This window comes from Dromiciops gliroides, chromosome 2, assembly GCF_019393635.1.
Source record: "Dromiciops gliroides isolate mDroGli1 chromosome 2, mDroGli1.pri, whole genome shotgun sequence".
Lineage (NCBI taxonomy): Eukaryota > Metazoa > Chordata > Mammalia > Microbiotheria > Microbiotheriidae > Dromiciops > Dromiciops gliroides.
In genome coordinates this window covers 69383081-69406109 of record NC_057862.1, presented here as the reverse complement: position 1 = coordinate 69406109, position 23029 = coordinate 69383081, and the positions used below count along the sequence as shown (strand labels likewise).

General features: G+C 38.6%; 1 protein-coding gene across 8 annotated transcripts in view; it reads right to left on the bottom strand.

The window, feature by feature from the left end:
* Positions 1-23029, bottom strand: part of CPEB1 (cytoplasmic polyadenylation element binding protein 1) — a 65410-nt gene that overhangs the window by 38997 nt on the left and 3384 nt on the right. For all 8 annotated transcript variants that reach the window (XM_043984565.1, XM_043984562.1, XM_043984564.1 and 5 more), the window contains exon 2: positions 14244-14418. In XM_043984565.1, coding sequence (XP_043840500.1) covers positions 14244-14319 — 76 coding nt within the window. In that variant the 5' untranslated portion in view covers positions 14320-14418. The remainder of the gene's footprint in view (positions 1-14243; positions 14419-23029) is intronic.

The following is a 23029-nucleotide window of genomic DNA, read 5'->3' as shown; positions in this document are numbered from 1 at the left end:
CCTAACACCACTATCTCCCCTTTTCTCTGAGGATGCCGGTGTGTGACAGCGATCCTCTACTCATTATATTATTTTAATAAGAAGCTTTTCCTATAGGAGAGAGAGCTGCTGCAGACAACCCCACCCTAGCCACACAAAGTGCAGGTTGAATCCCTAGGTTCAGGACAGATGGTTCTGAGGTAGCTAGATGGAACAAATGTCACAGCAGACCTCCCCATGTAACCTACAGTGCGGAGAAGCAACCAGCATATAGAAAGGAACATCACAGATTCTCTCGTACAGGAGGGGGCAAGAACCATCAATCTCCTGCAGAAGTAGCTGGCACCAAGCCTCCTGCAGCATTCCCTGTATAGGTGCCCACGCTTACCGGGCGGGGAGAAGGATGGATGTTTGTGGTGGACTGAGGTACACTTAAAATCCCCATGGATTTAAAGCTGGAAAGGATCTTAGATCATCTAGTATAACTTCCTCCTTTTATAGATGTGGAAGCTAAGACCCAGAGACATTCAAGTGACTTGCACAAGATGACAAGATTGAAAGTATCAGAGGCAAACTGCAAATGCAGGTCCTGACAAGATCAGATTTCTTCCCACTTCACAAAAGGAGTCCCTTCCAAGATATTTAGAAGCTGCTGTGATCATGTCATCCCCAACATTCTCCTTGGCTGCTGCAACACCCCATGACTGCAGAAAAGAACACTCATTCTGTGATGCATTATATGCACAAATACACCTTCACTAAGGAACAGGGCATCTTTAATAAACTCTTCTGCCATGTTTTTTCTGACATGCTAGAAAAGATCCTCCCTGCTGCAACACTATCGCCAATTTCCTTGGAACCTCATTCCAATGTACCCCTCACCTTTAGGAAAGGTTCTTTGGCTTAAAATATTTTGCTTCTACTTTCTCTCTTTACAGCCACCTTAAAAAGTCTTCAGTAATTCCGTCCCACCAACTTATTTCCATTTATTTGCCCCCAATTAAAAAGGTTAGTTTTAAATTTTTATTTCTTTATTTAAGATTAGTTTTTTTAACAGAAGATTTTGAGACCAGACTATTAGTGAACCTTGAAAGAGTAGAGGGTTTGGACTTGCTCATCAAGGAATAAACCACTGTAGGGTCTTCCAGAATGTAATCTCCTTCAGAGCAATGGTTTTTCTGTTTTGTTATTTTTTAATTTTGGGGGGGGGGTCTGTTTTTGAAACTCAAGCACTTGGCATGATCCTTGGCACATAAGTATGCTTGTTGAATTAAGCAATAGGAAAAAATAATTTTCTCAAGCTCAAGACTGCTAAAAATGGAAGTGATGCTTTATCAAGATTGGTCTGGTAGTAGAATATGAGATGGACTAGAATTGAAATTAAGAGAAATTAGCCAGAGTTCAAGGGGTAAAGGGGTTCCCCAGTAAGGGATTACTTACAACGATTCAGAACTAGAACTTCTCTCCCTCCCCCTATAGATCTTAATGCTTTCCAAAAGTAGCAAGTTCTTCATTTGAATTATTTCAGTTTTCCATTTCCATTGAAAAAGTTCTAGTTCTGAAAAAAATCGCTTAACCCTCATTGACACGCAAAACAAAAACAAAACAAAACAAAATAAATGCTATTTCAAAGGGAATTTAGATAGAAAAGACCTTTACACCATGGGAATTCTCAGGAAGAGAACAGAGAAAATTCACCCAAGAAGAAACATCACAAAGTTACCGGAAAAAAATTACAGGAGTCACAGAAAGGGTGGCATAATGGATAAACTGCTGGATTAACAGTCAGGAAGACCAGAATTTGAATATGAGTGCCTCAAATCCTTCCTAGTTAGAGGAGTCTGGGTATGTCACTTAATTTCTCTCAGCCTCAGTGTACTCATCCATAAAAATGAATGAATGCAAAAGTATTTATTAAGTACTTAGTATGTGACAAAAACTAAAGCCCTGGGGATACAAATGGAAAAAGCAAGACAACCTCTGCTCTCTAGGAGGACTGACATTAGGAAATAACGCAAAAGAAAGTTGGCTACAGGGCATATGGAGATACCCACAAGTTCTTAAAGTACAAGGTGGATAGAAGGCCTGATAGTTTTCTGTCTCATTGGAAAGATTGGAGTTGATTCTCATCTCATCCACACTACATGAGCACTCAGCCAAGATGTTTTCTGGGCACGTCATAGTAGGATAATCTGTAATCTAATAAGGATAACAGCACCCATTTCACGGGGTTGTGTTAAACATTACTACTGTTGTCATTTCTTTCTTTTTTTTTGGTGAGGCAATTGGGGACAAGTGACTTGCCCAAGGTCACACAGCTAATAAGTGTTAAGTGTCTGAGGCTGGATTTGAACTTGGGTCCTCCTGACTCCAGGGCTGCCCCTGTTGTCATTTAAAAAAGGAGAATTATCATTCATGTCAAATTTTCCAAATATGAATACAGATGAAATGTGGAAGAAAAGCTAAAGAATTTCGTTTTTTTAAAAAGGCAGGGGTAGCTAGGTGAGGCAGTGGATAAAGCACTGGCCCTGGATTCAGGAGGACCTGAGTTCAAATCCAGCCTCAGACACTTGACACTTACTAGCTGTGTGACCTTGGGCAAGTCACTTAACCCCCATTGTCCCACCACAATAAAAGGCAATACAATGAGTTAAAAGAAACCTTAGAGAGAATTCTAGGTAAAAGTAATCTCCAGAAGTATAAGCAATTCTTCAGAGACAAAAATAACTTGCCCACAAAGACTATTAAAATAACTAGAAAAAAGTGATAAATGAAATTATAATTTAAATAAGAGCTCTTGAAAGAAAAATGCTTTAGAACGGGGGGAGGGGGGGAGTTTTCCTCTAAATTTCCTCAAAAAATAAAATGGGACAATCACCGATGCCATTAAGCAAGAAAAATTAGAAAATATAGGATACCTACTACCAAAAACAATTGACCTACAAAAGAGATACAGGTATTTTAAGAATAAGACTCCCTAAAAACCATGACCCAACCAAAAAACCTGAATACCATATTACCAGAAATCATAAAGGAAAACTATCCAGACATCAGAATCAGAGAGCAAAGTAAAAAATAAAAAGCTCTCCTTAAAAGGAAAATTCACCCATCACCATTTCCTAAAACAAAAAAAGCATGGCCAAATTCCAGCTGCCAAGAAAAAAAAAAAAACATTCAGGAGAAAACACACACACACACACACACACACACACACACACACACACACACAGAGTAAAATACACACAATCCAGCAAGGGAACAAGGAAGGATGAAGGAAAGTCAAACAAAACTATTACTAACTTTGGAAGTTAAACAATAAAGGAGGATGTCAAAAACAATCAAGTATAACAAGAGATCAAGCTCTGGGCTTGCTTTAGTATAAATAGGAGTATGAACAGACCTATTATAGATCAGTTATAGATTATTAGTGTTGATCAAAAATCCCTTCATTACCTCCTTTGAAAGATAAGCAGGGGGCGGCTAGGTGGCACAGTGGATAGAGCACCGGCCCTGGATTCAGGAGGACCAGAGTTCAAATCCAGCCTCAGACACTTAACACTTGCTAGCTGTGTGACCCTGGGCAAGTCACTTAACCCCAATTGCCTCACACCAAAAAAAAAAAAAAAATAAATAAAGATAAGCAGGGAGAAAGCTGAAATTTCTAAGAGGACATAATGAAAAGTATTACACAACTGACAACTAGAGCCATGAATGTGAATGGGATAGGTTCATTCATTAAATTGGAAAGGCAACAAAATAGATTAGATGGTAGAACCTAACAATATTTCGTTTAAGGAAACATCTGGAACAAAGATTTGCCAAGCTAAGATGAAGTGTTGGAGCATAATTTATTATGCCTTAGGTAAAAATCAAGAAAAGCAGCAATGTAGCAATCAATCTCAAAACAAAGCAACAGGTTTTTTTAAAAGACAGTCAAAAGTTAGGGAAACTATTATACCATAGGCAGATTACTAATATTTAATATGTGTGCACCAAATAAAATAGCATCTGTATATTTAAAGAAAAAGTTACCCAAATTAGAGAGAAAAACAGAAAAATTGTAGTGGACTTAACTGTGCCCTTTTCAGAACTAGACAACACAAAATTAAACACCTGAATAGACTTGAAATGCTTGAATAGAAAATTTAGAAAGGACACAGCTCTAGTGATTAATGGAAGTAGAAAAGAAATATTTTTTTAGCTAGGTATGACAACTTACAAAAAGGGACCATGTATTATGATGGCATCAAGACTGTAAGCAAATGCAGAAAAAACTATGAAAACATCCTTTACTAACAAAAGCATGTTAAAATCATAATCAGTAAAGAGCCAAATGTAGGAAGGATTCTGACCAAACCTGAGGGTTTGCGTTCCACATTTGGCACGCTGGCTAGGTCACCTAGGCAAGTCACAACCTGTCAGACCTATAGGCAGTTCTTCTAAGACTATATAAGTTACCAAAATGTTTCACCTGCATCGGTAAATTATTCATCATAAAAATCATAGGTTCCAGTCTTTATTCCTAAAGGGCCTTTGTAGAAAGGATTTAAATTCAGAGTCTAAATAATTGGTGGATATGAAAGAACAAATCATAGAAGAAAACATAATATTTTATTAACAAGTACAACAAAGCATACCAAAAGTTTGGTGATTCAGCCAAAGCAGTCCTTATGGGAAAATTGACATTGCTAAATATTTTCATCGAAAGAAGAAAAATAAATAAATTATTTGAGCATGCATATTTTTAAAAAGCAACAAAAAAAAAGTTAAAAAATAAAAGCTGGATTGCTACATAATATTAGGAACTTTTAAAGGAAAACACTAAAAGGCAGCATTAGCTAATCTAATTTTAAAAAGAAAAACCAAAATGTCAATACCAAAAATAAAAAGGGAGAACTCAAAATGACAAAAACAATTAGCAACTTCCGCTGTTTCATGCCAACAAAACTGATAATAAATGAAATGGATGAATAATTACATAAATATAACAAATTACTTATTAAATAAACAAAAATTGTACCAAATTCTCTCTAAAATATGGTTCTGATAAAGGAAAGAAAGCAGAGAAAAAGCTATAGACCAACATCTCTACTAAGCACAAATGCAAAAATACTGAATAAATTTAGCCAAAAAGCTAAAACATATTAAAGATTCTACAGTATGACTAGTTTGGATTTGTACCAAGAATGCAGGTTACCTTCCATTTCCTAAATCTTGTATGTGTTATTTTGATGTCTTTCTTATTATAATGTAAACTGATTTGATACTATTTTTAAAAGAGAGGTGGTTCAGTGGGAGAGATTAGGTTAAAAAAAAATATGACACCAACAAAAACCATAGCCTGCCCAAGGCAAAAGAACCATACAATCTCCTTGATTATGAGGTGACGTGATCCAGCCTGACCTCCAGGATTATTCGAGTTGTGTTCAAGATGAAATAGAAAAAGGAGACCAATATGGCAACAATCCAGGCAAGAGGGAATGAGAGGCTGAAATAAGATGATAGCCATGACTGACTGGAGAGGATGTGAGAAATATTGACGTAAAATCAACATGATTTAGTAAAATGACTGGATAGGGAGCTGGTGAGAGTGAAAATTCCTATATGTGGTGAATGTGGATAACTGGAAGAATGGTAGTCGCTTCAATGGAGGCTTGGGTTTGGAGGATGCAATGATAATGAGTTATTCTGAATGCGTGAAACTGAGATGCCTATTGGACATCCAGGTGGGAATTTCTAGACAACAGCTGAAGACAGGACTAGAGCTCAGAGCTTAATTAGGAAGGATTTGTGAGATGTAGAGAAGTAATAGTTGAACCCATGGCAGTCAATGGAATCATTTGAAGAATATGCAGAAAACAAAGGAAAGGGTTTAGGACAAAACACAATAGTATAAATTAGGGAGAAAGAACAAGCTCACAAGAGAGGAGGATTTGGGACCAATTACACCAAGAGGCTGGTCACCATTATCCTGAGACTAGGATAAAGAGATAACGCTGATGTGATTTAAAGCACAGAAATGGAGAGAAGAGGGAGCTCACAAGAGACATCGGAGAGGAAGGAAAAGGACATGCTATAAGTAGCTTAAAAAGAGAATACTTTGAACAACTGTTGGGAGGAACATGATAGGACAATAAGAGAAGAGTAAAATGACTGATGTGTAGCAGTAGGGGACTAACTAAGGTTGAATAACAAATTTGTCATGGATCAGTCAACTCAGTTGTGTGACTCCTGCAATGTCCAGCAGCACACAAGGCAATTAGCAGCAGAGACTGAATATCTCTGCAGAAATGGGGCTAGAAACGAGGAGTTCATGAGTCAAAGTAAACAAACTTTAACTGCTAAACTAAGGGTTAAAATGTTGATGAGAAGAAAAATAAGGTCAGAGAAGAAAGGAGAGAGGGACTATGAATTATAGTAAGGTTAGAATGAGAAATTAAAGAGGGAAGTCCAGTTGTGGAGATGAAACACCTGGTGATGAAATCAAGTGATGGTGAAGAATGTTTTGATGGCAGTAATTAAAATATCTAGTATTGGATTAAAAAACGAAAATTGGATCCAACAAAATAGTTGCAATTCCATAAGCATTGGTAAGCTCTGGTGAACCATGCTAGGCACTAGGAATATCTGCACAAAAAAGAGAAAGTGCCCTGGACCTTTAAGAATTCAAAAAGTAATCTGAGATAAAGGAAAGAAAATACAATCAGGGAGGGAGAACAGACTTCAGGAAAAGGAAAAAAGTGCCAAACAACATGCACAGCCTATGCAAAGGCACTACTGAGGCGAGATAGGGAAAAGTCAACATGGTCAATACAGACTGAAAATACAGGGCATGAAAAGGAATGTGAAAATAGTCTATATAGCAGTTCAACGTACCAGACACTGTGCTAAAGAAACACTACAAATATTCTCATTTGATCCTCACAACACCCATTATTACCCCTCATTTGACAGCTGAGGAAACCAAGGCAAACAGAGGTGAAGTGACTTGCCCAGGGTCACTGAGCTAGAAGTGACTGAGGCCCAGTCTGAACTCAGGCCTTGCAGAGTCTGGAGCCCAGCACACTAAGGCACTAAGGCACCCTCTAGTGTAACAAGTGAAAACATCTGCAATTGTACTAGCCCAGGCAAGTAGAAGAGTCCCAACAGAGAAAATGCACTTACAAGGTATGCCCAATGATGCTTTTAGCTTTTCTTGCAGTCATTCTTGAATATTAGCCACATGTACTCCTTCTCAGAATGGAGCCCACCCTTACAACTACAATCCCCCCCAAATAGGCTAAAACCACCAATACAGTGACAACACATCTGACAACATATGCAACATTCATCCTTAGTAGAGCCCAGCACGCCTGCTGAGGAGGAGGAAAGCCACTGGATGGATCAATAAAGAGATATTTGATAACCTTGAGGAAAGCCTTTGCAGTGGAGTGGTGGGGCTGGAAACCAGGCTCTAAGGCATTGAAAAACGAGTGGCAGCTAAGGAGGTGCAAATAATGAATGTAGGCTGCTTTTTTTCTAGGAGTTTGGCTGTGAAAAAGAACAGATAGAAAATGATAGCTTCAGGGGACAGCAAGGTCAAGGGAAGGTTTTAAAAACAGACATGGGGACGTTTTTAAGGGAAGTGAGCCAGTGGGAAAGACTGGAGATTATAAGGACAAGTTGCTCAAAGGGGCAAAAGCTCAGAAAAAGATGGGATGCAGGGAATAAGAAAAGGGTCAGCCTCACCAGAAGATTCACCTCTTCTTAGACTAAAGCAAAGGAGGAGAGAAAGGGAACAGAGAATAAGAAGCAGCTGAACTGATGGTGACCTGCATTTTCTTGGTAAAATAAGAGGAAAGATCCTGTGCTGAAGGTGTGGAACAGACTAGAGTTTGAGAGGAAATCAGTCAGAAGAGTCAAAGAACTGTAGGGCAGCCACGAAAGCCCAGTTGGGATGAGGCAAGATGACTTCTCCAAGAAATTCAATAGCAGAGGAGCCAATGCAAAGACGGGGATGTGGGGGAGAGCAGAAGGGAGAGGTTAATTCAAGGCTATTCAGCAAACATAAGCAATGTTAAGTCATTTTGTCCAACCCACTCTTTTATAGATGAGGAAATAAAGTCTTATTATAGCTAGGAATATACAGGACAGCAGAAAACTAATTTGGCTCACCCTGGACTGCTAAGAGAGAAAAGTGAAGCCTAAAAAAAAGTAATTCATTTGTGAAAGCAAGGAGTGATAGAATGAAGATAACAAGGCTAAAGAACAATCCCAAACCGAAAGTAAAGTCCCCTCCCCACCTCACCCCCCCCCCAAATAAAACAAAGACTTACAAGGCAGTACAATATAATATAGTGTGAGACTTGGAGTTTTGAAGACAGGTTCAAATAATCTAACATTTATTGATAGGAAAATAATCAAATTATGACCTCTCTATCTTGGTTCCCTCGTTTGGAAAACAGAGAAACAAATCTCTTTACTTCACAAGGAAGTTAGGAGCCTTCAAATGAGATACCATCATCTCAGGGCTTGTCAAATTTTAAAGCCCTAGGTATAGAAATTGTCAGCTGTTATAAGTTTGATAAAGTCAGATGTTACAATTTTGATAAAGCTAAGATTACAAAACATCAAGGGATGGTATCATTCAATAAAAATTTGTACAGTTGTAAAGCAGTATGGCTAAAGAAAATAACATTAAGCTCCACTTCACACTAAATATTACAATAAACTTCAAGATAAATCAATGATATAAACATAGAAAAACATCTTTTTAAAAATAAGAAAATGGAATGATCTCAACTGTGAAGAAAATTCTTTTCAACAAAAATAATTTCTAAGTAACAAAATGGTTATTAAAGGGTTTTTGCACAACAAAAAGAAATGCATGCAGAATAAAAAGTGAGAATTATTGCCATAAACATTAACAAAAATAAATATAGCCAATTCCTTATAGATTATAGATTTTGAGAAATTGATTCCATTTTTCAATGGATAATATGATCAAAGGCAAATTACCAATAGTTTCACATGAAAAATTGTTTCAATTCTAGTAAATTAAAACAACTCTAGTACCACTTTAACACCCATTAAATCTTACAATCTGGCTTTGGACTCTTTGGAAAATACTATCTAAAGTTACCCAAGCTCTTTAGAATCCAATGGCCTCTGACCTCTCTGTAGCTTTGATGATCACCCTTCTGCTTGTAGATTAGCTTTTGTCCTGTTGGTTTCACTGCTCTCTCCTGATTCTCTTCCTAGCTACTGGTCACTCCTCATTTTCTTTGCTGCATTATCCACCTTATGCCTAATGGGTGTTCCAAGGCTATCCTAGGGCCTCTTCTCAACTACTCTCCTTTGGGGTTCTCATCAACAACCATGATTTGGATTATTTCAGTGCAATTTTCAAATCCACGTATCCATTCATCTTAATTCCTGTCCCTACACCTCCAATTTTCTCACTAGACATCTTTACTTGGATATCCCCTCAAAAACAAACATCTCTCCAAACCAACGTAAACCTGTCCTCCATTTCGGGCTGCCTTCCCATTTACCTAGATTTGTGACCTCAGTCATCCTTGTAATATCTCACCTTCCACATATCCAATGAACAATCAGACCTTGTTAGTTCTATCTCTACATCTTCTACATGTCTATTAAAAAAAATCTTTTAAGCATTTTCTATATACCAAGAACTAGAGATAAAAGCAAATAAAACAGTCTCTGCCCTTAAAGATCTCAAAGTCTACAACAGGAAACATGTATACAGTTAAATACATATAAAGCACAAACACAAATTAAGAAAGGCCTAATAGAGATGCCATTTGAGCTGGGCTTTAAAAAGAAAGCTAGAGAGCTATACCCTTTCTCTCCACTAATGTGTTTAACCACCTTTGGTTGAGACACTTCTTAACTCTAGTCTAAACTGTTTTAGAATAATTTCCCTGCTTCTGGTCTCCCCCACCCTTTTTTTTGGTTGGGCAATGAGGGTTAAATTACTTGCCCATCGTCACAGTGTCAAGTGTCTGAAGCTGGATTTGAACTCAGATCCTCCTGAATCCAGGGCTGGTGCTTTATCCACTGCACCATGCGCCACCTAGCTGCCCCATCTAGTCTCCCTTTTCCTTCCATCCAGCTTCCAATATATTAAGACAGTCCGAAAATGCCATTCAAAAGCTTGCAATATCACCTTATTGCCTCTTGGGAAGCTAGGTGGCACAATGGATAGAGTGCCAGGCTTGGAGTGAGGAAGACTCATCTTCCCGAGTTCAAATGTGGCCTCAGACACTTGCCAACTGTGTGACCCTGGGCAAGTCACTTAACCCCATTTGCCTCAGTTTCCTTTTCTGTAAAACAAGCAGAAGAAAATCACAAGCCACTCCAATATCTTTGCCAAGAAAACCGCAAATGGAATCACAAGATGGACAACTGAAAAATGACAACACTGCCTCTTGGGCATTTCAGCACTCTTGACCTCAAATCCCTGCTCTGAGATATATGTGGGATTATAACTTCTAATAATATCTCATTCACCTAAATATGTCATATTTCTTGTAAACGCATCTCTCTAAACATAGCACCACCACTAACCACTATACCTAAGTGGGAAAAAATCTCAGTACACAGTCAGTACCACTGTAATTCATATTTCAAAAACTTAAATTTGTTCCATTGCAATTAGGGCACATTTTGAGCATAAACACAATTTTGAGTTTGATTCTGTTCGATTTCTTTCTTGAGAAACATCAAGAATGCAGAAAACAGCACCACTTCACAATAATTCGAGCTGTAAACCCTTCCAACAATCACTTCAACAAGAAAAACTTCAGGTCTTTGTCAAGTGGCTAATTTATTGTATCCATTTCCAGTGCTATCATAGCCGTGAGCTGAGATGGGGTGGACCCCCCCCCCCTTCAGTCATGCTAAAGACTCCACCCCACCCAGCTCCCAACAACTGCAGCCCAAACTTGCTTCAGCCCAAGGCTTCAGATGCTGCCGCTATTATAGCATCGAAATATTTCTTAACATTTAACATGTATCAAACTAGGCTAACACTTTTGACTAGGCTCCTATCTTTTTAGGTCACTGACCCCACAAGCCCTGTAGTTTTCACACTGTACCAAACTGCACAGCTCACTGCCCCCCCCCCTTTTTTTTCCCCCACGGGGCAATGAGGGTTAAGTGATTTGCCCAGGGTCACACAGCTGTAAGTGTCAAGTGTCTGAAGCTGGATTTGATAACTCACTGCTTTTGGTGAATGTACAAGTTACAGAACTGACTAGGCTCCAAAATGGCTATCAAGACAGTAGCGGGTCAAGATTTCTATGACCCTCTTGGTAAATTACTCTCTGGGTTTTAGTTTCATTATCTTAAAATAAGAGTATTGGACCTCTAAGGTCCTTTTTACCATTATGATTGTAAAAAATAAATCTAAAAGAATATCTCCCAAAAAAAATTAACAAATTTTTAAGGCCAAAAAAGGGACACATTCAAAAAATTACTATTGCTTAATCTAAAAATTTGAAAAAAATGTATTGAATATCAGATTTTTGTTTCTTTGGCACTTAGCAAGAGAAAAGTCGCATTTCAATATGTACAGCAGACTTGTGTTTTTTCACCATGTACTCATTTGACTTTTTAAAACCTGTTTTTAGGAGGCTCTTTATCTCCCCACCTTGGTTCCCTAGTTTCCCTATTACTATGCCACCAATCCTGTCATCCAGGCCTGAAACCTAAATGTCATCTTTGACTCCTCATTATTTCTCATCCACCATGTCCAATCATTAACTAATCCTATCCATTCTACCTGGGTTAACACTTCTCCTCTGACAACCACCATCCTGATGCAGGCTTTTATCTCCTCAAACCCAAACTATTCCCAAGAGCCTGCTGGTTGGCCTCCCTGTCTCAAGACTCTCCCTAGTCCAAACCTCCACTCAGCTGTCAAAGTGATCCTCCTAGAGTTCAGCTCTGACCATGCCCCATGTTCAATAAATTCCAGTAGCTCTCGCTATCACCTCAAGTATCAAATGTAAAACCCTGTTTGACTTTGAAAGCACCTGGCCCCATCCTCCACATCCTCTTCACAGGCCCTCTACCACAGATACTAGCCTCCCTAGGTGTTCCATCTCCTGCCTCTGACCACCTTCCCTCACTTTCCCCATGCCTTTGTCTCCTGGCTTTCTTCAAGCTTCAGCCGAAGTCCCACTTCCTGCAAGAAGCCTTTCCCAGGCTTCACTAATTCTTGCTCAGAGATTCTGCTCCATTGACTGTGTGCCTCTATCATTTCTATGTAGTTATGTGCACGTTATCTACCCCCATTCAATAGTGATCTCCTTGAAAGGGGGGGAACCTGCTGCTTGCTTCTGTATCTCCAGCACTTAACAGTGCCTGGCACACAGTTAAACAATGAAAGGGATGGAGTTCTAAGCTTTTTCCACAACTTGCTGAAATGACTTTAGACTTCATTCATAGGTGGAAGCTTTGTACACAGATTACAAAATTCAAAGGCTAGATTACAAAATTTAGTCCTTATAGTAATCCAAAGGGTTGTCAAAGTTGCCTGTTTGAAGTATTTCCACACTTTCAATCTTTTCTTACTTATCTTTGGCCCACAACACCTGTATGATGAAATAAACCGTAGTGAATTTTGGAGCTGCCAACAATAACCAGAGGTATCTAAAATACCTTAAAGAAGTTCATTTTTCTAGGCAGTACAAGCCAAGTATTTCCTAAACACTGGATATGGTCTAAGGAAATGTTTCCTAGAGCCACCCAAAAGTCAACTGTATTAACAAATCAAACTATTCTGCCTGAGTTAGTTTTTAGTCATTTATTTATATTTTGAAAAATGCAAATGGTGATAGAAATAAAACAGCTATAACCATCTTTCAAAAGGTCCTCCGGATCCTCCTTCAATTGTTTCTAATGTCTGAAAATACAGGGAAATACTCTGAGGTCCTTAGAATAATATGTGTTGGGGCAGCTAGGTGACGCAGTGAATAGAGCACCAGCCCTGGACTCAGGAGGACCCGAGTTCAAATCCGCCCTCAGACACTAGTTGTGTGATCCTGGGCAAGTCACTTAACCCCAACTGCCTCACCAAAATAATAAGAATAAGAATAAAATGTGTTTTCAAATACCTCTGTTGAGAGAACACTGAAAGCAATAACACAATGCTTAATTGAGATTCTAAATTCCAAAACAGTTCTAAATTGAGATATCTAGGATATAAAAGTAACAAACTCTAAACAGGTTAACTTCACTCATTTCTGTCTCTAGGTTTTAGGGTAATACTGACATCAAGATTTAGTGACAAGCAGATAAAAACAAGTTTTCAGGTTTATTCCATTCACAATTTAATTAATATAAATTTTCCCAATTAGATAAAACCCAAAAATAAATTCTTTTGCTTTTTTAAAGATAACAGTTACATGCATAATCAATATCCAATTGCTTAACTTCTTAAGAAGGGGGCAGGATTGGGAGGAATATAATTTGGAACTCAAATTTTTAAGAGATTGTTTTGAAGAATTTTACATGCAATTGGGAAGTATTTAACAAAAATACTTTAGAAAAATAAAGGTACTGGTTATGTACTACTGGATTTTCATGATGCAATTCTGAAACCCCAAATCTCCAGATATTTTCATACATCAGTGATTTCCAAATCCAGTTATGCAACATCCCAGAGTCTCCAATAATTCATATCCATTATAAAATTCCCCAAAACAAAACCACTTTAATATAGAACTCCACATACCAATATATACATACCTATAAAAATGTCCTTTACACGTTACAACTCTAAAAAGCTTAGTTTTTAGGCTATACCAATTAAAACTTCCAAGAGAAAGTTAAGGCTTTTTCTCCTATTTAACAGGTTACTAGAAAAGCACTCTGCAAACCTTAAAACACCTAGATAATACAGTAAACATTACCTAAAATTTTTCCCGTGCTTTTAGAAATACTCTAAGAATCTTCTAGAACATTTAAGCTTCAACATAATTTCTATTGATAAATTATTTCAATCTCCCATTTGTATCCCAAAACAGAAATTCTTGGGAATTCTTAATAGAAATACAAACCATATTTAATGGCATCATTAACTATCAATAAGTATGGCATTTCTAGATACTCATCAAATCTTAAAAAAATACAAATTAATTAAGCAGCCAAGATACAGTATAGTAATCTACCCTACCCCTCCTAACTACAAACTTCTTAGTTAGCTGCACCTGTAACAAGCCAGTCCATCCCTGCTTTCAGATGCAGATAAACATCACCTGACAAGTGATCGTGCCTTCCTTTTGTAATAGGTGTTGTGCAGACTCGACTGAAATCCAGAGAGTTGTCCAACATGGCGTTTATTCTACGGAAAATGTCAGCATTGCTACAAGTTGAAAGTGCAGGGGCTTCAGGGCTATCCCAGCAGTCTTTGATCCTCCCTACGTCTTCTTTCTAGTAGGAAAGAGAAAAGATTCATTTAGTTCAAACCCCACATTATCAAGTTAAATCAATAATGAACAAGTCTTAGTCCCTTACTCAGTGGCCTGATAGTTTCTCATTCACAGGAGCAGCTTTTAACTCATAAGTCTTTTTGTAATAGAATAAAGATCTCTGTGAAAATGCTTTGGCAATATCAGGTAGGATAGGGAGTAGACCTGGGATTTCATTGATTTGGGAACTTTGATGGAAAAAATATTCCCTTTACCAAATTCAAGTTAGCATCTTCTGTAATTTATAGCCTCAGGGAATTGCCTGACCCACTGAGAGGTTAAGTTTGTCCAAGGTCATAAAGCCACTAAAACCCAATTAGAACCCAGGTTTCCCAGCTCCAAGGCCAACTATCTACCACACTACCTCTCCAACTAATAATAAATACATATAAGCAATTATTCATTGGAACATTTTTGTATTATAGAAGACTGTGTTAAGGTAGTAAAGGGGATATAAAATTGTTGGAAAATATAGTTTGTGCCCTCAAAAAATTTGGGTTTATCAATAAATGCAAAAGCATACTGCAGAGCATTAAGTTGTCAAACAGATATAAGAATGCAAAAAAGGAGGGAAGACAGTAATATTGGCAAATCTTAAGGGATAGTCAGGGGTTTTTTTGGTTGGGTTTTGGGGGGGGGGTGGGAGGAAATGAGGGTTAAGTTACTTGCCCAGGACGGTCAGGTTTTAGTTATGTAGAATTAGCAAGGAAAGGAATACCAAAGTAGAAGAAATTCCACGAGCAAAAGCACGGAAGGTAGAAGAATGTATCCCGAGTTCAGGCAATGGTAAGTTGTTTTATACATACAGAGAATTCTCACTTTAATGTAAACAGAATGTTCCACAGACCTCCCCTAGTGGGGCTCCACGTGGCCTACCCCTCAGAGGTTGAACAAGGGCTGCAGCCCCTGGCGGGCTGCCAGGAGCAGAAGTCAGAAACCAGTGCAGGTCCTGCTTCCCACAGGGGAGTCAAAAATTTGTGTGATGCAAATTTGAAGCAAAAACTATCTACACACACACACACACACACACACACGAGGTGGGGGTGGGTAGTCTTATAAACTAAGATCAAAATTTCTCAAGAACTCAGATATAGATATCCCCAAGAGATCATAAAAAGGGACCCACATGTACAAAAATATTTATAGCAGCTCTCTTTGTAGTGGCAAAGAATTAGAAATCATGGGGCTGCCCATCAATTGGGGAATGGCTGAACAAGTTGTGGTATATGAATCTAATGGAGTACTATTGTGCTGTAAGAAGTAATGAGCAGGCAGATTTCAGAAAAACCTGGAAAGACTTAAGTGGACTGATGCTGAGAGAAGTGAGCAGAACCAGGAGAACGTCGTACACAGTAATAGCAAATTTCTGTGATGATCAACTGTGATAGACTTGGCTCTTCCCAAGAACATGATGATCCAAGAAAGGACTCATGATGGAAAATGGTCTCCAACATCCAGAAAAAAAAAGAATGCTGGAATCTGAACTGAGATTGAACCCTGTTTCTACTTTGTAGTTGTTGTTTCTTTTTTTAGTTTTTCCCTTGTTCTGATTCTTCTTTCACATGAAATAAATTTAATGTGATTGTACATATTTAACCTATATCAGATTGCTTTCTGTCTTGAAGAGGGGAGATGGAAAGGAATAATGGGAGAAAAATTTGGAACTCAAAATCTTATAAAAACAAATGTTGAAAACTATCTTTACATGTAACTGGAAAAAATACTTTTAAGATTGAAAAATAAAATAAGAATTCACATAGGATAATTTCTCCTATGTGAGAGTCAATCAAGTTCTCTTTATTCACAGCCCTGAGCCAACATCATCTACCAAGCACTGAATGTTCTCACTTTCCCAATTATTTACAGTAAAGCAAATGTGGAAGGCTTTAAAAGGCTTATTAGCTTCTCTTTCCTACTCACCCTCCTTTATCACACCACCCTTTCTATAAAACTAACCCCAATTCAGACATCAGAGAATTCAGGAAAAACAAAGATCCTGGACCAAAAAAAAAAAAAAAACCCACCAGGGAGGGGGGCCCTCAAGGCAGTAATGCCTCGAGGTAGTAATCAAGACAGGAATAGTTTCAATGAAAAATGAAAATCAAGTCAGACTGAGTTTTCTTGAAGATCATAGGCAGTTTTATTATTGATTTATATGCCACTTGGTGCTTAGTCACAAAAGGTGAAGACAAGTCTTTATTCCTTTTGTTTTCCTCTAACAGTTTGTACTACAGATATTTCTATACTAGTCTTATTGACTCTACTAACCTAATTTTCTTGTGAACAGGAACCATATTGCATTTTTTTGTGGGGTAATGAGGGTTAAGTGACTTGTCCAGGGTCACACAGCTAGTAAGTGTCAAGTGTCTGAGGCCGGATTTGAACCCAGGTACTCCTGACTCCAGGGCTGGTGCTCTCTATCCACTGCGCCACCTAGCTGGCCCCCCATATTGTATTTTTGCATACCACATCATCAACCTAATTTATAATAACACTCGATTTGAGGTAACAAAGAATGATGGCAAAGAACCTTTATAGTGCCAGAGGAGTGTACACATCTTGGGAAGGAGCCCTTTGCACCTCCCTCTTCTGTGATGTCTCCAATCAAAGAAAAACCCTACCCCATCACAGAAGAATCATTACCAATACAGGCTATGTTGTTTCTGTGGGCACTAAGAGAATGCTACAGCACTCAACAGCACAAACTGCCATCACTATTGGACTGGATTGTCCCACAGGAGCAATTTAAAGGGAGCAGGGAGATACTGTTCTTACAGCCATGTACTGTACTGAATTTAAGTGCTTCGAATATTCAGGAGCTTTATTATTATTAAATGACCCTGCTTCTCAGTATAGGAAGGCCTAGTATAAAGGGAAACTCATCACACCAGAAAAAAACAAATACTGCAGAACTGGCAGACACCTATTTCCCATAAAAACCTCACTATTCCCAAGTGACAAAAATCCAAGGAAAAGCTTGCAATTCATTTAAAAATCGTTATGCTTTGTCAAACATTTGATGGCCTACCATGTGCAAGAAATTATGCTGGCACTGAGGAATATAAATAAATATAAGCCATGGCCCCTAATCTTATTGAATTTAAATTCTAGTTAGGGATATAAGGAAAATATACCAAGTAGACAAGCTAAATCTCAAATGAGTACCACAGAAATAAAACGTCACAGGAGTTAGATGGAATAAGACACTAAGGAGTAGGTAGGGTTGGAAAAGGTCTAAGTTGAGGAGGTATAATGAGTAAACCAGTCTGGCTGAGAAGAACGTGGAATTATCTTTGGTTAATAAGTGGAAGATGTGACTGGAGGGAAAGGTAGAGGTCTCTCGGTAGACAGTTTAGAATCACTTCATGGGAGGGGGTAGTAGAAGGGCAAAGTAGAATATGCTTTATAAATATGAAACTGCCAACTGGAGGAAGCCCACTGAGCTTGGAGCACAGACTTGAGTTACAATCCCACCTTTTACTTACACCCTAAGTACTTCTCTCCCCAAGCCTTTTTGAAGAGGTTCAGCAAAGAGGGTCCAAGGCTCCTTGCATCATCTCCAGATCCATGCTCCATTGCCTGGCAGGCCCTGGGCTATGAAAATATGCCAGAAGTAGTGGGGATTAGACTCCCTGCTGGCCAGATCCTATCTGGATTACTGTGCCCAATTTTAAAGCCCCTATTTTAAGAAGGATCATCGATAACTTGAAAGAAAACATCCAGGGCAAGGCAGAAAAACCAGGATGGTAAAGGAACTCAAGATCAGGCCCTATAAAGAGGAGCACTTCAAAGAACTAGAGATGCTTAGTATGGAGAAAACTAAATAACAGCTATCTTCAAGCATTTGAAGTTCTGTCACGTCAAAGGGATTAGACTTCTGATTGACCATAATGAAGCTAAAAGCCATGGTGGTCCTTCAAAGAAAGGCTGGCTGACCACTTCTCAGTTACTTAAAGATAGGACTTTTGAACTGTTCCTATTTAGATGCTATAATAATAATACCAGCTTCTCATTGGCTGAGGGAAGTGGAAGAGAGACAAGAACGACTGCAATGTTAAACCTCAGGAGATGAGAAGGGTGGTTCTACCACATCAAATATTTATTAGGTACTAGAAATAAGCAATATGGAGATCAGAGTCTTCCCTCAAGGAGCTTACCATCTAATCCTAATTAGAAAAAGACCTACCAAGGAGGAAGGAAACCAGACAAAAATGCAGAAAACTCAAAAAGACATTGCTCAATATATCTTTCTTGTTGAGGGGGAGGAAAAAGGGAGGGATGTTTTAAGCTCTATGTGGATATGTCTACCAAGTAGATGAGTCGTGAGACTTCAATCCAGAAAAGAAGTCAGGGCTGGAAATAGACTGGGGAATCATCTACAAATGAATATACTATGAGAAAAGCAGAAAGCTGAAGACAGCTTTGAGTAGTAGATATGAGGAGCAGGAATGAGGAAGAAGTTGCAATGGAAACAAAAATGGAGCAGAGGTAAAAAAATGGTGAACCATCTTCAAGGTTGCAAAACACAAGGGAGAAGAATTTCTAAAAGCAAGAGAGTCATCAATATAATTAAATAGAAATAACACTAGTCAAAGTTTTACCAAGAGACAAGATCTGGGGCAAGTCACAAACTCTTGGCTTCCTCAAGTACTAACTACTGCAGTTGAAGCAGATCCAGTCTAATTCTATGAGTGAGAAAATTTATTGATATAGTCATTAGGATATCCCAGGAGGTCTCAGTACAGTGATGAGGAAGAAGACAAGACCGAAGGAAACTGATTTATCTGTAGGTGGTAAAGGAAAATTTGGTCTGGACATCATGTTAAAACCATATCAACTTCAGGGGGCAGCTAGAAGGCGCAGTGGATAGAGCACTGGCCTTGGATTCAGGAGTATCCGAGTTCAAATTTGGCCTCAGACCCTTGACACTTACTAGCTGTGTGACCCTGGGCAAGTCACTTAACCCCAATTGCCTCACCAAAAAAACAAAAAGCCTATCAACTTCTATAACACCTCTACTTCTAGACTCACTTTTGGGGGGGGGCAAGGCAGCTAGTAAGTGTCAAATGTCTAAGGCTGGATTTGAACTCAGGTCCTCCTGAATCCAGGGCTGGTGCTTTTTCCACTTTGCCACCTAGCTGCCCTCTAGACACTTCTTTTTTTTGTGTGTGAGGCAATTGGGGTTAAGTGACTTGCCCAGGGTGACACAGCTAGTTAAGTGTTAAGTGTCTGAGGCTGGATTTGAACTCAGGTACTCCTGACTCCAGGGCCAGTGCTCTATCCACTGCACCACCTAGCTGCCCCCCCTCTAGACACTTCTAAAACCCTCTCACACATCCACACCACACCCCAGTTTCTGGCCTTTTTGCCAAGACTGAGGAAAAAAACGTTAAAGTTAGCCATCTTATTCCAGAGAAACGACCAATACAGCTGATCAAAAAAATCAGTCTACCTTTTAGGTCAAAAGTGTATTCTTGAATGTCTCAATTAAGTCTAAGTATCATAAAAATTAATTTTGCTTGGATTAAAATAAAACAAATTCTATTTCATTAAAAACTGCCACCTCAATCAGGATACAGGCAATCCCCAAACCAAGTTAGTTTTTAAGTCCAAAAAAGGTGCTAATTACTACTGTTTCATGACAAACCAAGGAAAAAAGTAAAATGCTCTTATACTCCTCAAGACTTCCAGGCTCATCCCCAAGAATAAAGGAGGCTCCAACACTTTCTACAGACTAGGCCTTTTCCCAGCCCCCGCCCCCTAACCTTCCGAGATTACTTCCTTATTTACACTAATGTATCTTGTATTAAAGTTGTCTCCATGTTGTCTCCTCCACTACACTGGGAACTCCTTGAGAGCAGGGCTGCTTTTACCTTTCTTTGTATCCCCAGAATGTAGCACGGTGCCTGACATATGCTCAATAAATGCTTTTTTTGACTGATGTGCTCAGGGATAAGGCAAAATAGAATTGATATAAAATGAGGTTCTAAATTTTGTGTCATGGACTCCTTGGGCAGCCTGGTGAAGCCTATAGACCCCTTATCAGAATGGGTTGGTTTGGGTTTTTTTAATTCAAAACTGAAGGAAATGCTCAATTTCAGTGAGAAGTGAAAATAAAGATGCATTTTTCCCATCCAACTTTACAGACCACCTGCAATCTGTCTCACCCATCAAAGTACTCCAATAACTGCCACATTAAAATAAAAGATTATTTGCTTTTTGAAGTCCGTCCTTTTTTCTTCGAATCTAAACTACAAGACAATAACCAAAACATTAATAGCATGTCTGATATCAAGGGAAAAATACTAGAGTATTCATTTCACCTGATAGAGCTTAATATTTGTTGAGGTGAATTCCTCCTCTTTAAACAAGTACTAAGAGATGTAGCAAATGGTCATTTAACAGAAGGGAATGTGATAACTGAAATAATTTTATTGGCATTAACATAACTATTATAACTTAAGACCTGAAAAGTTATACACATTAACTATTTTAATTACTAAATAAATCAAGATTCAATCTTAATTTAGTTCCAGGTTGGTAAGTGATTGACAACCTGGATGAAAAGGCAGCTGGAGATAATAGCTATTGGTTTCCAATAATAGTTATCCATTTCCAATGCTATACCAATTATTGATTTTCCAGCTTCTGAGTGAGAAAGCCGTTTATATTTCAGCAAGTATACTCACTAGCAGAATCAGATTAGCTAAGTGCATCACACTCTACTACTCACAAACTTGAGTTTGTTCTGTTATTGCATACTTTAGAATGAGCCCAACACTATTCCTGGAGGAACCCTGAATGATGAGCTGTTCCCAAAAGAGCCTACTCTGTAGTGTTGAAATTTTGATTAATCCTCTCTGGAAATCCGAGTTGGTATGGGAATTAGAGTTAAAGGTAAATTCTACCTTTATTAAGATCCAATCTACCTTTGTTGGCTCTTAAAGTTATTTTAGACTATGAGATTAATCCAGTTCCAACAGGGTAACATGCTGGTCATTTTAATGAATGTCCAACCTGCCCACTAACAGAGGCAGGTCTCCCTTTCAACACTAAACTTTACCTACCTTTCCTGAAACTCCATACACTATTAGATCAGCTAACCATGCCTCCACACAAAAGGAATGGTAAATGCAAGCACATTCCTGATAGTATCAGTATTGCTGTGCCAGTGGTTCAGAACGACCATGCTGGCTTCAGCAGCTCCTAAAAAGTTTGTCTCCAACCTAAGAGGCTTATCAGAACTACAAACCTTAGGAAGCAAACTGTCCTATTGTGTTATTTATGTTAAATATCTGGCCCAATTCTCTCACCACAAAATACAGACATATATGAAGTTTAATTCTATGCCGTCTTCCCTGCTGTATTCATCCTTTTCCTTTTTTTCCCATATCTGAAGTCTGAAGCCTAAAAATGTCACTCCCTTTTTATATAGCTACAACTTCCCTCACCAAATGTCTTATTAGTTTAATGCATTGAGAAAACAGTGAACCAAAAATGTTCACTCCAAACCCTGCTTTGGTGGTAATCATACTTGTAAAGCTCACTTTCCTACTGCAGATACAATCTGCAACCACGTAAAATTTGGTTTTATATAAAGCAGAGCATATGATTTTTGTCATCATTGGTATCAAAGATCTTGGGAAAATGGGGCAGGTTTGCCTTGTTATATATTCATTGTTATCTCTTAGCAGGGGTAGACACACCCTTTTTGTATTATTTTCACCGACTCCACCCCCCTCCCCCTGCAAACCAAAGCTCTTCAGGGTTCCAGACTAAGATTTTGTAGGAAGCCTTCCCCTCCTCCCATCCTTGCCCCCTTGACCATTCTTTATTTGTTAAATTTGCTTCCCCTTCAGTGAACCTTGGTGGGTAAGAAATTATCCTGAGATGCAGATTTGAGGTAGGTTCCAGCATTTGGAGAGATTGCTCAAATTACACTCAACCGCATTCTTTAAAAAAAAATCTATTTTAAAATTTGTTAAGAACCACGATATACAAACAAGAATTTCCTTAATTTCCAGGTCTTTGTTCATCCATTGGGATCAACTGGTCTAGATTATACTTCATATCATATCCAGAAAAGTGCTCTGTACCATGTGTACAGAGTTCAGCTGACTGAAAAAGCTAAAGGATCTGATAAAACCTCAATGTTCTGCCTTTAATAGTGTTTTCCTTAGGGGCTAGCTACAACTAAGTAAGTGCCCCTTTGTTATCTAAGCTCCAGAAGTGGCACTAGTTCTGTGCACTTTAGGGCTTCCTCCTCTGGGCAGCTTCTACCTGAGAGCATTAGAACGAAAGCAGGAACATAAACAACTTAATTGTTTTAAGTGCATTGAAGTCGTTCCACCCCCCCCCCTTTTTTTTAAAGCCTATTTCCCCAGACACTGAAGAGAGCTTAAAGGCAGATGGTCCTCACAGACACTATTTCTCCAGTGGTTATCAACCTGTTAATATTGTGAAGGAGCAGCTTCTCCCTACTAGAAAAGTCAAGTCCTTTCAAACTTGATAAACGCGTGATAAATTTGTGTACTTGATAAATTTTAAGGCGGCCTGTGACTAAAAATGAAGCC